This window comes from Saccostrea cucullata, unplaced genomic scaffold, assembly GCF_032062105.1.
Source record: "Saccostrea cucullata isolate Sc308-1 unplaced genomic scaffold, CSIRO_AGI_Scuc_v1 ctg11097, whole genome shotgun sequence".
NCBI lineage: Eukaryota > Metazoa > Mollusca > Bivalvia > Ostreida > Ostreidae > Saccostrea > Saccostrea cuccullata.
In genome coordinates this window covers 1,917-21,099 of record NW_026923493.1, presented here as the reverse complement: position 1 = coordinate 21,099, position 19,183 = coordinate 1,917, and the positions used below count along the sequence as shown (strand labels likewise).

General features: G+C 35.0%; 2 protein-coding genes and 1 long non-coding RNA gene across 4 annotated transcripts; 2 read left to right on the top strand and 1 right to left on the bottom strand.

Moving 5' to 3' along the window:
- The first annotated feature begins 322 nt into the window (after nt 1–322).
- LOC134264142 (neural cell adhesion molecule 2-like) lies at nt 323–18,726 on the top strand. Its single transcript, XM_062746438.1, has 11 exons — nt 323–500; nt 658–777; nt 12,818–12,914; nt 13,054–13,241; nt 13,360–13,521; nt 15,334–15,468; nt 17,112–17,241; nt 17,437–17,534; nt 17,612–17,732; nt 17,857–18,037; nt 18,543–18,726. The coding sequence occupies exons 2-10, from the start codon at nt 747–749 to the stop codon at nt 17,927–17,929; spliced, it is 1,035 nt and encodes a 344-aa protein (XP_062602422.1). The 5' UTR covers nt 323–500; nt 658–746; the 3' UTR covers nt 17,930–18,037; nt 18,543–18,726.
- On the top strand, nt 1,295–6,396 carry LOC134264140 (uncharacterized). The gene is made up of 2 exons (XM_062746436.1): nt 1,295–1,370; nt 2,445–6,396. The coding sequence occupies exon 2, from the start codon at nt 2,569–2,571 to the stop codon at nt 6,394–6,396; it is 3,828 nt and encodes a 1,275-aa protein (XP_062602420.1). The 5' UTR covers nt 1,295–1,370; nt 2,445–2,568.
- Nucleotides 7,370–10,016, bottom strand: LOC134264141 (uncharacterized). 2 transcript variants are annotated; one of them, XR_009991456.1, is made up of 4 exons: nt 9,968–10,016; nt 9,403–9,523; nt 8,692–8,762; nt 7,370–8,233 (listed from the first exon to the last, which is right to left on the bottom strand). It is a non-coding gene; the product is annotated as an uncharacterized LOC134264141 (long non-coding RNA). The 2 variants fall into 2 exon arrangements; XR_009991455.1 differs by lacking the exon at nt 9,968–10,016 and having other exon boundaries at nt 9,403–9,676.
- Nucleotides 18,727–19,183: the final 457 nt, after the last annotated feature.

The window sequence follows — 19,183 nt, the reverse complement described above, 5'->3', positions numbered from 1 at the left end:
CAAAATCATAACACAATGATATTTATTAAAAGTTCAATTTGTATTTCATTGTTGAATCGTTGAGATTATTGCTACTACAAAGGTATTTCATACGGTTTTAATATTTGAAAGTGACCACCAAAATAACAAAGAGACATAATTTATAATCTTTTGGCACTGTTTTCGATGATACGAAAGATTTATTATTCAAATAATTCAATTACAAGGCTCAATCTTGATAATAAAATATTTCCTGCTTCTATTTCTGTGCTGCGTTTGATATATGTTACATTGTATACAAACAGAACTGAAGTTGATATAACTTAATATTGTAGAACTTGACCAATTTTCTGAGGTCTCGAACGTGCAGGAAACGTGCAGGGAATATCATCATTGCAAACTTCCCTGTATCAATCAACCACGTTGTCAACCCAAAAGGGAATGTAAAATAAAATGGAGACTTGGATCTGGAACCTCAAAGAGTGTTTTGTACAGCGAATCTGTAGCCTTGGATCGTGAGGGTAAATCTAAATCATGTACAATTAAAGTTTCAAAAATAAATTTTCCAGAAGCTACATAGCCCATCTATAATAAAATACAAAGAGATGTATTTCAACTAAGAAACAATGTTTAGATTAAGATTTAATCAATTCTAATCTGTTGAAAAAAATCATTTAGGAAATCTTCATTTTCTGAACATAAGAAAATCTGACGGGTATAAAAATTACACTTGTGGAATTTGGAATGAAAGGATCAATGTGTTAAAAATGATCAGCAATACATATCTCCAGGTAAATGGTAAGCGAATTATATTATATGTTACTATGTTATTATATATTACAAAATTGAATAATTCCTATCTACGCGGAGATGCAACAATGTAGAATAAAACATAAAACTTCGTTATGTTCACTAGCACGTGACCTTCCAGGCTTCTATCTAAGTCTACATTAAAAGAAATTTGTTTTGGAGTTGGATGACCACTTTAAGATCCTTGCTCCTCTCATTCACAAAATTTAATAATAATGAAAATTACAATTGTTACGAGGTTCGTCAGCTAAAACCAGTCCAAACTTTTTCATGTAATCTACATGTATCTGCTTCTCGTTTCATTTTCATTTTTGTATTAATTCATTCTGACAAAGTGTCAAGATTTTTTTTTATTATTTCTTCCTTTCTTTATTAAAATTATTTGATCTTACATTTCGTAAAATGACGAGGAGCGTTGTCTATACGTATTGTAATGTTACCACACCCGATCAATCCGGAAATTTTATGTCCATCTTTATTTACTTTCATTTTTGTTTGTATAACGGCATTTCCGGAAGTCTGCACTAGGTTCATGCACTCAAATTTATCAACGAAACTTCTTGTTATATAGCGGCAACCATGTAAGTTTTATAATTGAAATTGTCTGAATAATATGTTTTACGGTGTGACCGTTGAGGCGGGCGCAGTTGTACCATCAAAACACTCGAAAAATTGATCAGTCACTTCAAACATCAAGTCGCACGAGACATCTCGTCTAGCTGTGACGTCACACGACGTCACGGAGCTCGTCGGAGCTTACGGAAACGGCCGAGCGTCTGGTTTAAACTATAGACCTAGCACAATTTTGGTCGAAAAACATTGCAGAGTTATTTTTTGTTTCTTTGAAAGATTTCTACAAACTGAAAGCTTTTTATGCTTTAAGATATTGTTTATTTATTTATCTATTTCACGGAAACAACCGACATGACTTAATTAGCATATCGTAAAAATTCATAAGTTTCCGGTGACGTCATTGTATCATTTCCGAAGGGCAAGGTGAAAGCCGGTGTTGTGGCATGGGGGTATTTTTTTGAATAAGGTAAGGCAAAATCATTTCGTTAAGATTTCGGTAAGAAACAATGTTCCTTTATTTTTTTTACTATTTTTGATTTATTTGCGCAAAGGACATTGGGTAGTGCAGGAATTCTGGGAATGTTGCACAGAGAAATTTGGCTGACGTATGTACAGATTTCAATCCGAATTTCCTCTGTTCTTACACGTTAGTCTATTGAGCTCGCTTCGCGAGCGTCGCTTCGCGACGCTCGCTGCGCTCGCTATTAGATTATTTTGTTTGCAGTTTACTATGCAATCATTTTATTGTGCATGTCATAAGTATTTTTGTTTATGCTGTACTTGCAACTCGCAGTCGATGCTATTTTCAGATTTAAAATCCACAAGCTGTTAGAAAGTCAGTTTAAAGTTAAATTTTACAAAATTTTGTATGATATTTGAGTAGAACAAGTTGATAATGTGTTGCTTAACTATTGATGGTGTATAAGAATTTACAGTAGAATCTCAAATATAAGTTTTAAATGTCAGAATTAATTTGTGTAATGTTTACCTATGAATCTACACCAGTTTCTTGGAATTTTTTGATTTATATTACCTGAAGTTGTGATCCTACATGAATTATTTTGTATTTTTATTTTGTGTAGCTTTCACAGAATGTCTCACAAGAGAACCATATATGATGTCTGCTCCAGACCCTTGAATTTGAATAAAATCTGAATTGAATTGAACCTTTGAGGCATTTTGTAAACTGAAACAAAACAGTGAAAGATGGCTTCTTCAACTAGGACAACATCTTCCAGATCACGAGCGAGTACGGCTAAGTCGGACCTGTTTCTACAACAAAAAATTAAAAAGGAAACCGCAAAAAAGAAAATTGAATATGTCCAGAAGGAAAGCGAACTTGTATGCCAGAGGGCCAAAATAGAAGCTGATGCCCTGATCCAAAAGGCTAAAATAGAGACACAGTTAATGCGAATAAAAGCAGAAGAGGACACGGAAGTCGCAGAAATTAGTATGAAGATTCTTGAGGAGGAGTTTCAAGATATATGCAATTGTTCTGATAACGGAAGTGAATTTGGTGACTGGATTGCATCACACACGAAGCGTTATGTAGAAAACTCACACATAGAAGCAGATAGACTTTTGACACCAGAACCGGCTATACCTCCAATTAGAACGCCGTTCGTTGGAACGAGACCTGAATTTCCGAACACGGTTACACCACCACCTTCCCCACCGACACCTGCTGCCCCACCAGACAGCATACTGAACCCTTGTGCTCGACTCTTTGTTCCTGAGAATTTTGTGTCACAATCGAGTGCGTGTGAGCCGAATAAGCAAAGCGGAATCAACCAGGCTCTTATGGATATGACAAACTTTTTGACCAAGAAAAGCTTCATATTGGAAAGAGTTAAACCATTCGTTGGCGACTCGGAGTCTTACCTAGCATGGAAATCTACATTCCAGGAAGTCATGAAGGAAATTGATGCATCCCCATCTATTGAACTGGACTTGATGATAAAAAATCTTGAAGGAAAACCATATGAGCAAGTGAAGAGCATAAAGAACTCAAATACCGGTGACTCTACTTTGGGAGTACAGAAAGCGTGGGAAAGATTGGATTCGTTTTACGGCAGCCCAGATCGTATTGCACGAGCTTTGAAGAGAAAGTTAAGTGATGTTTTGGAGAAATTTGACTTCAACAACAGGCCTGACTACTTTTGTCTCTCAGACACACTGAATGAAATAAATGCTGTCAAAGACAATCCCAAGTACAGTAAGACATTGAGTTATTTTGACACATCAGATGGAGTCAAACCGGTGTTACTCAAACTTCCCATACATGTCCAGAACAAGTGGCGTGACAAGGCAATACAATACAAGAAAAACAATGATGTAGAGTATCCACCGTTTTGTGTATTTTGTACCTTCGTCCAAGAAATGGCCTATGTGATGAATGACCCAGGATTTGACTTTGAATGTAAACCGATTCACTTAGCACCGAAGACAAAATCGAACAAACAATTTCACAGACAGACTGACACTTCCAACAAAACAGATGTGTTACAAGACGAGAGTCAGGCAAAAGTGCGTTGTGCTGTCCACAATTCTGCACACTCCACGAGTGACTGCAATGTTTTCCGCACAAAGAGTATCGGTGAAAAGAGGAACATCTTAAGGAAACATGGTCAGTGTTTTAAGTGTTGTGATGGCAAACATTTGTCTAATGACTGCCGTGTGAAAGTGAAATGTGACACTTGTGGTAGCAGACATCATTGCACTGCCATGCATTTTGACACATCAAACAGACCCTCCCAGAATCATGGCGGGGAGAAACTAACAGTAACCGGTGAAAAACCAGCTTTTCATCGTCAGACGGCTGAGACGACCACACACTTAAACGCAGCTTGTACAGAAATTTGTGGGGATTTCAGAGGCAAATCATGTGCTAAGATTGTACTGGTCAGCATTCACCATAAGCACAGCGAACACCCACCGGTTAATGTGTACGCCATTCTTGACGAGCAGAGTAACAAGTCACTGGCAAAACCTGAACTTTTTGAAATGTTTGACCCAAACAGTACTTGTGAATCTTACAAACTCTCTACTTGCAGCGGATCATCTTTAGTCAGTGGCAGACGCTCTCATGGCTTTGTGATTAACTCGATGGACAGACAAACTACTTTCAGTTTACCTACCTTAATTGAATGTAGTGCAATACCGAACAATCGTCATGAAATCCCAACTTGTGATGTAGCCATTCATCACCCTCATCTTGCTCAGATATCGAGCTTTATTCCACCTATGGACCATACGGCAAATATATCACTACTGATTGGCAGGGATCTCTTGGGCGCACATTATGTCCTTGACCAGATAAGAGGTGATCCCTCACAACCATATGCTCAACGGCTACCATTAGGCTGGGTTGTCATAGGAGAGACGTGCTTGGATGGAATCCATACACCGAAATCTGTTGATGTTATGAAAACCATGTGCTCGAATTCCGAACAACCATCTCAAGGCATCTGGATACCATGTGACCAAAAGATGCACATTACAGAATGTATTGAAAACCAGTCAGTGTTTAGAAGAACCACAACAGACAATCAACCATCATTGTCAGTTGAGGACCGCTTATTCTTGACTCAGATGGTCAGTGATATGAAAAAGGACTCTTCGGGGCATTGGAGTGCTCCATTACCCTTTAAAAGGACACGACCTACTTTACCAAACAACCGACAACAAGCTTTGGATCGAGCAGTCAGCCTTGACAAGAGTTTGATGAAGAACCCTCTAAAGAAAACTCATTTTCTTGAATTCATGAGGAACCTTTTTGAAGCCGGTCACATCGAATTGGAACCACAGCTCCCACCAAACACTGAGTGCTGGTACTTACCTTTGTTTGGGGTCTACCACCCCCAGAAGAGAGACAAAATCCGTGGAGTTTTCGACTCTTCTGCGAAGTGCGACGGAGTATTACTCAACGATGTCCTAATGACTGGACCAGATTTAATGAACAATCTTATTGGTGTGTTGCTAAGATTCAGGAGAGAATCTGTAGCAATAGTTGCAGACATCGAACAGATGTTTTACAGTTTCTTAGTGGATATTGAACACAGACGTTACTTGAGATTCATTTGGCACAAAGAAAATAACTTTGACGAACCTTTAGTTGACTACCAAATGAAAGTACATGTTTTTGGTAATAGTCCCTCCCCTGCAGTGGCGACCTATGGACTACGACGTCGTACGGCTGATGAAGCAGCAGCACAGTATGGCTCGGATATGAGGGAGTTCGTGCATCGCAATTTCTACGTGGAAGATGCTCTTTCCTCTCATTCATCTGCAGAGGACGAAATTGACCTACTTAAGCGCACACAGAAGGCTTTGATGGAACATGGCTGCTTGAGACTACATAAGATAGCATCCAATTCTGGTGAGGTTTTAGCAGCCTTCAGTTCTCAGGATCTAGCAAAGGACCTGAAAGACACAGAACTCTGGGCAGATGACCTACCAACACAGAGAAGTTTAGGCATCTGTTGGAACCTTCAACATGACTACTTCACATTCAAAGTAAACATGGAGGACAAACCATTCACAAGACGTGGCGTCCTTTCCTCCATCAACAGTCTCTTTGATCCACTTGGTTTTGTTGCGCCAGTGACGATTGCTGGAAAGGCTATTCTACGTGAAGCCATGACAAGTGGATTAGACTGGGATGAACCTTTGCCGCCTGACTTTCTCCAAAAGTGGACCATTTGGAAATCATCCTTGAAGGACTTAGAACATTTGCAGATTCCACGTACCTTTAGTGAGATGTCTGTTAGTAAAGCAAATTACAAGGAATTACTGATATTCTCGGACGCTTCCACTATGGCCATTGCAGCTGTCGCGTTCCTTAGACAAGTTTCTGACACAGGGAAGGAACAGCTTGGGTTCATCATGGGGAAAGCTAAACTGGCACCTAAGCATGGTCACACTGTGCCGAGACTGGAATTGTGCGCGGCTGTCATGGCAACTGCACTATATGAACTTATCGCTGCAGAGATTGACACCAACCTTGACTCAGATTTTTTACAGACAGTAAAGTAGTTTTGGGCTATATAAGAAATGAAACCAAACGTTTTTCACCTATGTGGCCAATCGTGTTGAAAGAATACGCAAATCAAGTGAACCTAAAGACTGGAATTACATTCCGACAAAAATGAATCCAGCAGACGAAGGCACGCGATCTGTAGCAGCGAAGGAGATGCAAGCCAGCCTCTGGTTGAATGGTCTGAGTAAACTTCTTGATAGCAGTGAAAATGAACATTATGACCTTGACATTGATTGCGATCCAGTGGTCAGATCATGTAAGACAGAATTACAGAGCATTTGTCGTCTAGGCTCCCATCGCTTTGAAAGGTTTTCCGATTGGCTGCGACTGACCAGAGCTATTTGCTTCATACAGAACATGATACACAAGTGGAAACGGTCAAAATGTGATGAAGATAAAGATCAAGAACCACTTACCTTGAAAGAAGCTGAACTTCTTATCATCCGTGAGATTCAGGATGAGAAATTTCCTGAAGAAATCGAAGCTCCCAAGGCAGGCAGAACAGTAAACAAGAGTAGTCCAATTTTCAATCTGGACCCATATTTGGACGAAGATGATTTACTTAGAGTGGGAGGCAGACTTCGTCACTCCAACTTGACCTCTCAAGAGAAGAATCCACTTATTGTTCCGAAAAAGAGCCACATTGCCAATTTGCTTGTGGACCACTTTCACAGAGAAGTGAAACATCAAGGACGCTTATTCACGGAAGGGGCAATAAGAAGCGCAGGGTTTTGGATCGTACACAGGAAAAATGTCCACATGTGTTGAACATATGTTAAACATGTGTTTAACATATATTTTTTACACATGTAAAACACATAAAAGGAGCACACATGTACAGGGTGTTTATTTTTACACATGTTAAACATATGTTTCACATCTGTTTAACATGTGTAAAAATGAACACATTGTATATTTATACATATGTAACATGTGTTAAACATGTGTTTTATATATGTTATACTTTATATGTGAATTATACGTGTATAATATTACTGTTGTACTTATCATTTTTATACTTTTTTCATGTCTGTCCACATATGTGAATCATATGAAAAGGGCAGCATATGTAAATCATATGAAATAGTTACATGTGTTCTCTTTCAATATTTATCACAAGGAAAAACACATTCTTGTACACATTTAAAAATCAGATATTTCTGCTTTAGATGAAAATCCATTACATTCCAATGATCTATCATCATGGGTTAAATATTTGAAAATTAATATCTTAAAATGCTTACACAACTTTTTTGATAAATTATTTTCATCAAGAGAAATAACTTATTTTTCAGTGTACTTTCTAAACAGGAAAGTATACAAACAAGTCAGTAGCATTTGTCGATACATATATTTTACATATTCTAAGTTGAGTACAATTATAAGATTTCCACAAAATGATTAAATAGTTAAACATGCATACATGTACAAATGAATAACATAATTAGTCCATGTACTTTTTTATAATTTATATGATTTGACATGAAAGTGTCCAAAGCAAAATTGAAATATCACATATAACATTTGTCATGTATTCTCTATGGTAAATTTATGAAAAATCAAGTTATTTGATATTACAGCATACAAATAAGAATGGGAATTAAATCTTTACAGGTCAAATGCAGACAAGATTGTGTACATCCTCCCAATTTCATAATTATTTCATACATTTTCTTGTTCTTTTTCCTTCTGTATCTTTCAGTTTTCTTCAGTTGTCCTCCCTCTGATCTTCCATGAGCTTGACCATTTTGAACTCTCTTTGAACTGTACCCAAAATGCAAATCCACCATTTCTCCCTTTCCTGAACAATTTCTTTGTGGCACAGAATGGTCTCTACAAAAATTTCAAAAGTAAAAATAAAACAATTCTTAAATTACAAAATCAATTCTACAAGAAATATTAAAGTTCAGCAAACAAATGTATGCCCAATTCACCAACAGAGATATGATAAGAGATAAAACTAATGTTATATATGCTATACTAGGTGTTTAGTGGAATCCTATGATGTAATTTGCAAGACAATTACACTGTTGGAAGATATGCTTCATAATAAAGTCATAAAAAGCATTTTTTTTTTTTTGGATTTTGACAATTAAATTTGGAATGTTCAAACAGTATTACTAATTCATATTGCCAAAATTTGAGAAGATTCTGACACAAATATTTTTTTATTTTTGGACAAAAAATACTACAGAGAAGCAGACAGGCAGAAAAAAGACAGTGTGATTCCAGGATATCCCAAACGTTGTTGGGAAGAATATAATAAAGTTTATTTAACAGTGTGTAGTTACCTTAATTAAGCTTTTAAGCAAGTCTTGGTTCTTGGGATTTATTCTTATGAGACGCTGACTGTATATTGAACCTGTAAAACAAATATTCACGCAGTAGATATCTTCTAAGCATAACTAAAACTTAATTAAACTACAAAACTACAACTATAAAAAAGAGAGAGTACATGTTTGTAGGTTCTTAATAGTCTTAATTAATATCTTACATTTTACTAGAAACTATGTTCTCTAGTGTTGGAAAAAAATAATAAATGTCAGGTAATGAATACTGGTACATAATAGATGTAAATATCCAATGGATTAGCTAGCTGATGTACTTTCAACAATCAACACATATACACATGCACTTGTACCTTGAAAGTTGGATGTCACTGTTAATATTATTAATTTTTAACTGAAATTCAAAAATTCAATAACCCCCCCCCCCCTGAAGTCATTTACAGTACATGTACCAGTTTCATAGCTTTTAAAGCCAGCAAATTCTATTCATATTTTCCATATTTTAAAAGTGCACTGGATTAAAACTGTTTTATAATATAGAATAAAATTATTGTAGCATTGAGTTGGACTTATTATTTATGAAGTCGTGCAAACAATACAATGTAGAATTATAAAGGAACAAAAAGAAATTACAATGTATCAAGAAATATTTTGTCATGAAGGAGTCATTACAGATGTTTACTTTGATTTTTTATTGCAAGTATTTATTTTTACCTTTAATATTGCGATGATGCAATCATCTGTCAAATCAGCTTTAGGATCAATCGCCAGTCTTATCAGCTTTGGGCTTTTTAGACGCAGCAATGTGACACTGAACTCAAGTTACTGCATGCATCTATAGGCCATAAAAACAAACAATTGTTATTAAGTTGATGAAAGAATCGACTTGACAGCCATCTCAACATACATAAACACCAACTGACAGTCACAATGGTTTCAAGGTTTCTACTTTCACTTTCATATCAGTACGTAACAAAAGGAAAACCAATAATGCCTTTAAAAAGTAGCCTAACATGTAATGTTAACGTTCATTCAGAAACAAATTTATCCCAAATTACTTACCTGTATAAAAATTATACAAAATGAAAATAGTAATGCCTTTAGCCTAACATGTAACCGCTTACATTCACGGGCACTGGAAGTTAATATAAATATATAGTATGTGTATGTATAAAAAAAGAAGGGTCTTTTTTATACATACACATAATATATATTTACATTAACTTCCAGTGCCCGTGCTTTCATTCAGTCAGAAACATTTTTCACCAAAATTACTTACAGATCACTATCGTTAGGTTTACGAAATGCATGACAAGTCACAATGATAATTAAGAGTATTATATGTTATAGAAAGTTCATACGCACCTGTATCTATAATGAAATGATATTTAAACAATATGAATTAAAAGTCTTTTAAAAATTGTTTGGAGATCACTTACCTTTCCAATACACCCACCACGTCTGCTGCAGCAGTGACGTCAAAAATGATGTACATTTTCATCCGATAAAAGACAAAACCGGCCCGGAGACAAATACGGAATTATTTTAATTTTACTCAAGAAGTAAGCCAAGCCCAAAAGATTTAAAATGAAAAGAAAATGAATTCATTCTTTTCAATTTTGTCTGATAAATGCATTATTACAGAAAAAAAATTGTGAAAGTTTTTTTTAGAAGGGAAAGGGGGGGGGGGGGATAAACAAAGTAAAACTTTACATGAGTAAAATTTTACTAACATTTACAAATTCTTTTGAATTAATGTACATACACATATGAAATAAAACTTGACATGTGTATAACATATGTATATGAATACACATATATTTTATATAAATTAGACATGCATAATTCATCTGTATTTTCGCACACATATATTACATATATATAATACGTGTTATACATGTGTGGTGAAAAACATGTGTTTAACATATATATTATCTCACAGGTGTATAACATGTGTATATTATATATGTTTTACATATAAATGAAACACATATTTTACGTGTGTTTATTTACACACATGTATTACATGTATAAAACATGTGTTGAACACGTGTGAAACCAAACATATGTTTAACACATGTGGACATTTTTCCTGTGTAGGGTGTCGCCGTCTTGTGAACTCTCATATACAGAAGTGTGTATCATGTAGAAAGCTGCGAGGCAAACAACAACAACCAAAAATGGCTGACCTTTTTGAGGCACATCTTCATCCGGCACCCCCCTTTACACATATTGGAGTGGATGTGTTTGGACCTTGGTCCATAGTTAACAGAAAGACACGAGGAGGTCAAGCTCAAGCTAAGAGATGGGCAGTGATTTTTACCTGTTTGGTCATTCGTGCAATCCATATCGAGGTAATTGAGGAATTAAGCACCTCTAGCTTCATCAACGCTTTGCGTCGTCTTACAGCCCTTAGAGGTGAAGTGCGCACAATTTGCTCCGATCGTGGTACAAACTTTATTGGAGCCACTTCAGAAATGAACGTCAACATGATTGACATTAAAGATGCACCGCTAAAGGACTTCATGGACAGGAGAGGAATTCAGTGGAAGTTTAACCCCCCGCATGCCTCACACATGGGTGGGACATGGGAGCGGCTGATAGGTGTCTCGAGGAAGATTTTGGATTCTCTACTGACAGATCCAAAAGTGACAAGACTCTCTCATGAAGTATTAGTGACTTTGATGGCAGAGGTGTGCTCTATCGTCAATGCACGCCCTCTGAGTGGGGTCACATATGACCCAGATTTACCCTATCCTTTGTCCCCTGCAACATTACTCACCTTGAAAACAAGACACACAGTGGATTCTTTTGACCTGGAAGAGTTTTCAACAAAGGATTTGATGAAGGATCAGTGGCGCTGTGTTCAACAGCTTTCAAATTGTTTCTGGAAACGGTGGAACATGGAGTATCTGTCTTCACTCCAACAGCGGAAGAAATGGCAACAAGACGAAAGAAATCTTCAAGTCGGTGATGTCGTCCTTCTTCGTGACAAGACACTTCATCGCAATGACTGGCCAATGGGAATTGTTGAGAACACTTACCCTAGTGATGATGCGCGTGTCCGTAAAATAGAAGTTCGCATTGGCATGGACAGAAAGATTTTCAAACGCCCGGCGACAGAAGTTGTGCTTCTCGTACCAAACAAACAGTAGTGTGAACGTGTCGTGAGAGGACATTTGATGGGAATGTTTGTAAAGCACAGTGTACTGTATCTTTTATTGTGTATTATTGTTATTTTGAACACTGATATTTGGTAGAGTTACCTCATTTTAGTTTGTTTAGTTTAAATATTGGTGATATTATCATATCAGACGGGGAGTTAATGTTACCACACCCGATCAATCCGGAAATTTTATGTCCATCTTTATTTACTTTCATTTTTGTTTGTATAACGGCATTTCCGGAAGTCTGCACGAGGTTCATGCACTCAAATTTATCAACGAAACTTCTTGTTATATAGCGGCAACCATGATAGTTTTATAATTGAAATTGTCTGAATATTAGATTATTTTGTTTGCAGTTTAATATGCAATCATTTTATTGTGCATGTCATAAGTATTTTTGTTTATGCTGTACTTGCAACTCGCAGTCGATGCTATTTTTAGATTTAAAATCCACAAGCTGTTAGAAAGTCAGTTTAAAGTTAAATTTTACAAAATTTTGTATGATATTTGAGTAGAACAAGTTGATAATGTGTTGCTTAACTATTGATGGTGTATAAGAATTTACAGTAGAATCTCAAATATAAGTTTTAAATGTCAGAATTAATTTGTGTAATGTTTACCTATGAATCTACACCAGTTTCTTGGAATTTTTTGATTTACATTACCTGAAGTTGTGATCCTACATGAATTATTTTGTATTTTTATTTTGTGTATCTTTCACAGAATGTCTCACAAGAGAACCATATATGATGTCTGCTCCAGACCCTTGAATTTGAATAAAATCTTAATTGAATTGAACCTTTGAGGCATTTTGTAAACTGAAACAAAACACGTATATTAAATGAGAACAGTAGAAAATTCTCATTTGGATTCACTAATGATGCTTAGATTCAAATTTTTAAAATAAATTGTTGTATTTATTTATATAGGCTACCATTTCATATCTTACGTAACTTTAGTAGAGTCTTCAAAAGGCATTTCCCCAGAGGCAGTTTATCAACGTGGCGACAAAGTTTTCGTTGGAGAAAATGCTACCCTTGTCTGTATTTTTTCTGGAAAGTAAGCATGTTTCCTTAATAACTTCTGACTACCCATAATTTTGCTCGATACAGAAAAATTCATACACCACATCATAAAATTTCAAAAGTTTTGTTTGTTTTTCACATGCATATAAAGTATTTATTGTATATATTGATAGCCCTGTTCCAAAAATTGCATGGCGGAACAAAAACGGAACCTATATACATGTAACAACAAACGACAAATATATGGTGGGTCAATATGGACGACGGCTTCAAATCATAAACGTAACATTTGCTGATGAGGGTGTCTATGAATGTAAAACCAACAGCAACCTTATTCAAAATCCATTCCTCAATGTCACATGTACGAAGAAGTTGCTTCTCCAAAGTTTTTTAATCTTTTTCTACAATTTACATTTAATTTTGATTCATAATTGATTTTTTATAAGAACAACTATTTTTCTTTTCAATTTTTCAATTAGCCCCTCCGCTTTTTCCTGATGTCGGTAAGCGTTTCATGACAAAAATACTTCAGAATTCGACAACAGTGTCCATTGTTCTCCAATGCAACGCAATGTCCGCAACAGCCGAAGTTGATCCCATTGTAATCAAATGGATGAAAAATGGAGAGATCCTAAATGAAGGTTTTTGTTTTGCAAGGAATGCATGACGAGTAGTGTTTTCTAGCGTAAACATAATTGTTCTTACAATACACTGAACCAAACTTCTAAGTGTTCACCTAACATTTTTTTTAAGTTTAAAAGGACAAAAGCATACAATAAAAAATTTCGTAAATTCATTTTTACTGATGCATATATCAGTTCGATGTTGCGGAAATTTCATGCAAGTATCTCTTCAGACTTTTAAGCAACGTTTCAAGGACATGGTGTACCCTCAAAATTAAAATTCACATGAAAGAATTTCTGTGATGTAAGAGCACCACTCACTCTAATTAAAGCAAGCAAGGCATCCTTTCCCCATATATACTATGTACCCCTTAATAATACATGTAGGTTGATCTATCAACTGCCACGCCAACTGTATGGATCATTCTCAACCGTTGAAATTCCATGGAGGGGGATGGGCTTTAACATTCCTTATAAAAGTTCCAAATGTGTTAAATGAGATTCAGATTCAGGGATTTGGCAGGGCAGTGCATGACAGTTAAACCGTTTGGTCAACACTGAGATCCGCCTTTGGCCTCTCACACTAAAGTGTTTCTCTTTAAGAATGATTCGGACTGTTTTAGATGATATTGAACTGCCATGAGCACCACTTTGATGCCATTTTCGTGCTATTGAAGTTGCTGATTTAAATGTTTCTAAAGTAGCGACGAAAATCCAGGTCACTTCCGGTTTGGTTAAATTTTGTCCAAAACTTTCCAATTGTGATAAGTGGACTTTTACGAGAAGCACTGACTTTAACAATTGACGGTTTACTTGGACATGTAAACCTGTATTGTACGGAGGTACAGAATTGATAATAGATAAGAAAACCTTTCTAATGATCATAAGTATATGGTGTTAGGGGCATTTACATGTGAAAACTAAGAGATAAGGGTAGAGTGTTTGTCCTTTTTTTCAAGGTCAACTTATATGTGCATTGAAATAATCCGTTATTTTCGTTGAATTAAATGTTGAGTTATATATTCATATCGTTAAAGAGCTTTCGTACATTGTCCTAGTGTAAAAGTTAGCCGTCAACTGTAAAAGTCAGCGCTCCTCGTAAAAGTTCACTTAGCGATAAGAATGACAGACAGCCTATAGAAAAATGTGTTAAAATGGATTTTAATACTGGTTGTTAATTTCTAAACGTAATATCAAGGACACATAATCATTAAAATAAAAGTGAGTAAAATGTGTTGTAAGAATGATCTAGATATCAACATTCCAAAGGCTCTCCCTCCTTCCTCAATCCTTATTTTGCCCATGTTTTTTGTTTTTTTTTTAATATAACCAGTTATCAAGAATTGATAATGGTTTCAAAAAGAAGCTGATTCCACAAAACACGTGCCGTAAAGTACTGATTTGTTGTTTTTAGGGACATTTGTTTTCATCCGTGATAATTTATTTTCTTTCGACAATTGTTGAGACGGCTATAGTTATAATAATATGCAAAATATTATACCACACTATATCATCCAGTTTTTAAATAAATACATTTACTAGAGTAAACACTTAGAAGGTTATAAGTGTATATGTTCAATTAAAAATGATGATATCAGAATCGATCATTGGCCCTCTGTTCAAAATTAATGAAGTCCTTATACTCTTTAGGTAAAGAAGGTAGATGCTTGTTTATTCCCTTCTATTTAATATAAAATATCAGCATATTGAATCACATCAGGCAATTGAAATACAGATATCAGGTTTTATTGATTCTATTCTATTCTCATGATAGTCATCAAACGCTATTACTAGCAGTGCATTGTTTTAATCTATATATCTTTTTAACAGATGTTAGAAAGCAGCTTTCAGGGGACAAAACGACTCTTCATATTTACAACATAATTTCAGACGATTATGGTTGTTACACATGTGTGATAGAAAACAGTGAAGGAATTGCAGTGGCAAATTTTTTACTCCCTTACGGTAATATTTTTTCATTTACTGGATTTAGATTAAAATTATAAGTTGATGCAATATCATAGTGAAAAATATGAACTATCAGTAAAAGAACAGCATCAAGTGATTGAATGGTCCTAAATGGCAAATACATGTAGTTTTCACTAACATTTCATATATCTGACAGTGTGCATTCAATAAACCTAACTGACTGTTCATAGTTGAACTTTCATATCAGTCAAAAATCTTTATAAATGAACATATTTCAGCGTTATTGATAAAATAGATTGGCGGTTTACTCATTTGTTAGTGAACTTGTAAGACACGGTTGAATTAAATTCCTAATGTTTTTCATTTTCTGAGGAAGCAAGTTAAAGAGACACCGTGACGCACACATGAGAAAATTGACAAACGTAGAATGACCAATGTAAATTTTGTTCAATTCCCAAAAGTATTAGGTTTCAGAACCTAAAAAATTCTATTTCAAAAGAGAAAAATAAAAGTAAAAATAATTTCAGTATGCCCCATAACGAAAATATTGCCTTATTTTTCCCTCTCTATTGTACGCGTGCGCAGAAAAGTTTGAATAAGTTACCAGAGTTACAATGGTCTCAAGTACCCAGGAGTACCCAGGAATGAATGTAAGTAGACCAAGAATTTTGATGCAATCTTTTCAAAAAGGTGTTAGATTGATTGATTAATTATATATTGTTTAACGCCGAGTCGGCAATTTTTTAGCCATATTTCGGCGGTAAAAAGGTGTTAGAACATATTTCTCACCTTTGCCAAACCATATCCTATCTACGGAACATCAATATCGTATTAAGATAACAAATTTATTGAGTTGCCTAAGATTTGAATCAATTCTAACTTTAACTGGTTATTTTGTAAAAATATCAAAATATCAAAAAGGCATTTCCCTAAAAATTTCAAGTCGAATGTTAACTTCCTGTCTCCTTTAGCCCTCTCCCGGATTGTTGAAGCAGTAGATCAAGTTTGACGAGAGATCTTTAATATTTGCAGGTGTGAAGCGCCCTTATGGTTGCACTGTTTGTAAGTTCAGACCTCGAATGACTGGCCACAGAAAGAATATGGTGACAGGGAATTTATTTTACGGAGTTTTGGGCGAAAATACAAGTGGATGTGTCAATCCGACATCTTTGTACAGGATGCAAAATTCCTAGAAACATGAGGAAAGAGTTGGTGTTGTTAAACTTTACACATATTCTAATACAGAGAGTACGAAAAGGAAGTATACTCAATTCACCGAAATCTACTTAAAATCAAACATGCGACCGTGGTAAGAAAGAGCTAGTAAATGGAAGTATATATGCATTTTCACAAATTTGAATTTCTTAATTATTTTTTTTTAGATCGATCACCGTACCTCATCTGACCAGCCACCCTCCTACCTTTTCACTGGTTTCACTTATATAACGTTACTTGCTAAATAAAACCCTATTATATTTACTGCTAAATTTGGTATAAGAAATCTGCATAATATGGTAATTACTTCATACATGTATACTGTGGGTTCATTAAAATTTGTGGGTACTAATTTTGGTGGATTGGTATAATCTCCTACAGGTTCATGGAGACGTAGCTTATTTTAGTCTCTTATACCTGCAAAAGGAAATAGGACTTCGTGACCCTAATTAATTATTTCGCAGAGGATTTTCATTTGTGTATGATAGGTAACCACCAATTCCGTGAAAATTTACCCACCGCGAAATCTAATGATTCCACGGTACATTCGAATCGAAACTTTCACGAACTGAACAGGGAAGATACTAGTAATGGGTGAGTCTATACTCGTAACTATCAATTTCCGAAAGAGCAATTTTTCTAGTATATAACTAGCAATTTCATAAAAAGCACTTCTTCCGCACATTCTGTTCACAGTTTCCACAACTTTGTTTCCTATTTTATTTATTTCCCATATATATTTAGCGCAGACGACAAAAACGACTTAGAAATGTTAATTTTACACTTTAGCTTTACATCAAAGTACAATATCTTAGGATTCAAGATGGAGAGCCTTGTGATAAGTCTCATTTTCCTTTGTGTGAGGGACAGAACCCTTTTCTGCAAAGGTATAAATGGTTTTCATCGTATTTTTAAAACTTATTCTGATTGAAAAGCTACACAAAAATGATATTCTGACTTTTAGGAGCAGAACGTATTAATTCGCCTCCTATTATAACATCAGAGTTTAATCCGGAATATTTTGTACCGATCTTTCATTCCACTCCATTATCCTTGTTTTGCGAAGGCAAGAACAACGTACACAGGTTAGTCACAGTTTATTATACCTTTGCAATGATCAGATGTCGTGGTGATAATGCAAAGATAAATAGTTATTATACCAAATAGAATACGATTATCGCAATATTAATGTCTAATTCATTTAATTAGGTATCAGTGGTATAAAAATTATTCAAAGATTGTGGAAAATGGTCGAGTTTCCTGTAATTCGTCAACTGGTTAAATCGTTTTCAGAAATTTAGAAAAAGAGGACTTTGGTGTATATTATTGTACGGCAGAAAATAAAATTTTGGAATTTCAGTCTTACTGCTTTTTCAATTATCGGAAGCAGGTAAAGCAATTATAATTGATTTTCAACATAATGTCAGATCGAAAAAAAAGTTAAATATCAATTACAGATCATCTGTAAAATGCAATATATATGGTTAATTTATCTGGAATGTTCTAGACGATTTGAATGCCACATCTCAGTGGCAACAAGAATATTTTAATCCCTGTAAATATTACCTCATTTATTCAACTGTTCCAAGAATAGTATTAGTAACACAATGACATTTAAAGTACAAATTTGTATAGAATTAGTGAATCGTTGAGTTTATTGCTACTATACAAGGTATTTCAGACGGTTAAAAGTGACCACCAAAACAACAGAGACATAATTTCTTATCTTTTGGCACTGTTATCGATGATACGAAAGATTAATTATATTCAAATAATTCAATCACAAGGCTCAATCTTGATAATAAAGTATTTCCTGTTTCTATATCTGTGCTGCGTTTGATATATGTTAAATTGTATACATACAGAACTGAAGTTGCTATTACTTTATATTGTAGATCTTGAACAATTTTCTGCAGTATCGAACGTGCAAGAAACATGCAAGGAATATCATCATTGCAAACTTTCCTTTCTCAATCAATCACGTTGTCAACCCAAAACAGAATGTCTGATAGAATGGAAGCTTGGATATGGAACCTCAAAAAGTGTATTGTACAGCGAATCTGTGAGGGTAGCCTTGGATCGTGAGGGTAAATCAAAATCATGTACAATTAAAGTTTCAAAAATAAATTTTCCAGAAGCCACATAGCCCAACTATGATAAAATACATACAGATGTTTTTCAACTCAAAAATAATGTTAAGATTAAGATTTAATCAATTCTAATCTATTGAATTTTTTTTTTTAGGAAATCTTCATTTTCTGAACATAAAACTTAAAACTTCGTTATGTTCACCAGCATGTGACCTTCCAGGCTTTTATCTAAAGCTACATTAAAAGAAATTTGATATAGAGTTGGATTGCCACTTTCACATCCTAGTTCCTCTCATCCACAAAATTTAAGAATAATGAAAATTACAATTTTTACGAGGTTCGTCAGCTTAAACCAGTGCAAACTTTATCGTGTTATCTATCTACTTCTTGTTTCATTTTCATTTTCATTTTAATTCATTCTGAGAAAGTGTCAAGATCTTTTTATT

Coding starts and splice junctions, on each gene's coding strand:
- LOC134264142 (XM_062746438.1), top strand. CDS start 747: ATGATCAGCAATACATATCTCCAGGTAAATG. Junction 13,522..15,333: donor TGGAGAGATCCTAAATGAAG/GTTTTTGTTTTG, acceptor TCTTTTTAACAG/ATGTTAGAAAGCAGCTTTCA. Junction 15,469..17,111: donor AAATTTTTTACTCCCTTACG/GTAATATTTTTT, acceptor ATTATTTCGCAG/AGGATTTTCATTTGTGTATG.
- LOC134264140 (XM_062746436.1), top strand. CDS start 2,569: ATGGCTTCTTCAACTAGGACAACATCTTCCAGATCACGAGCGAGTACG.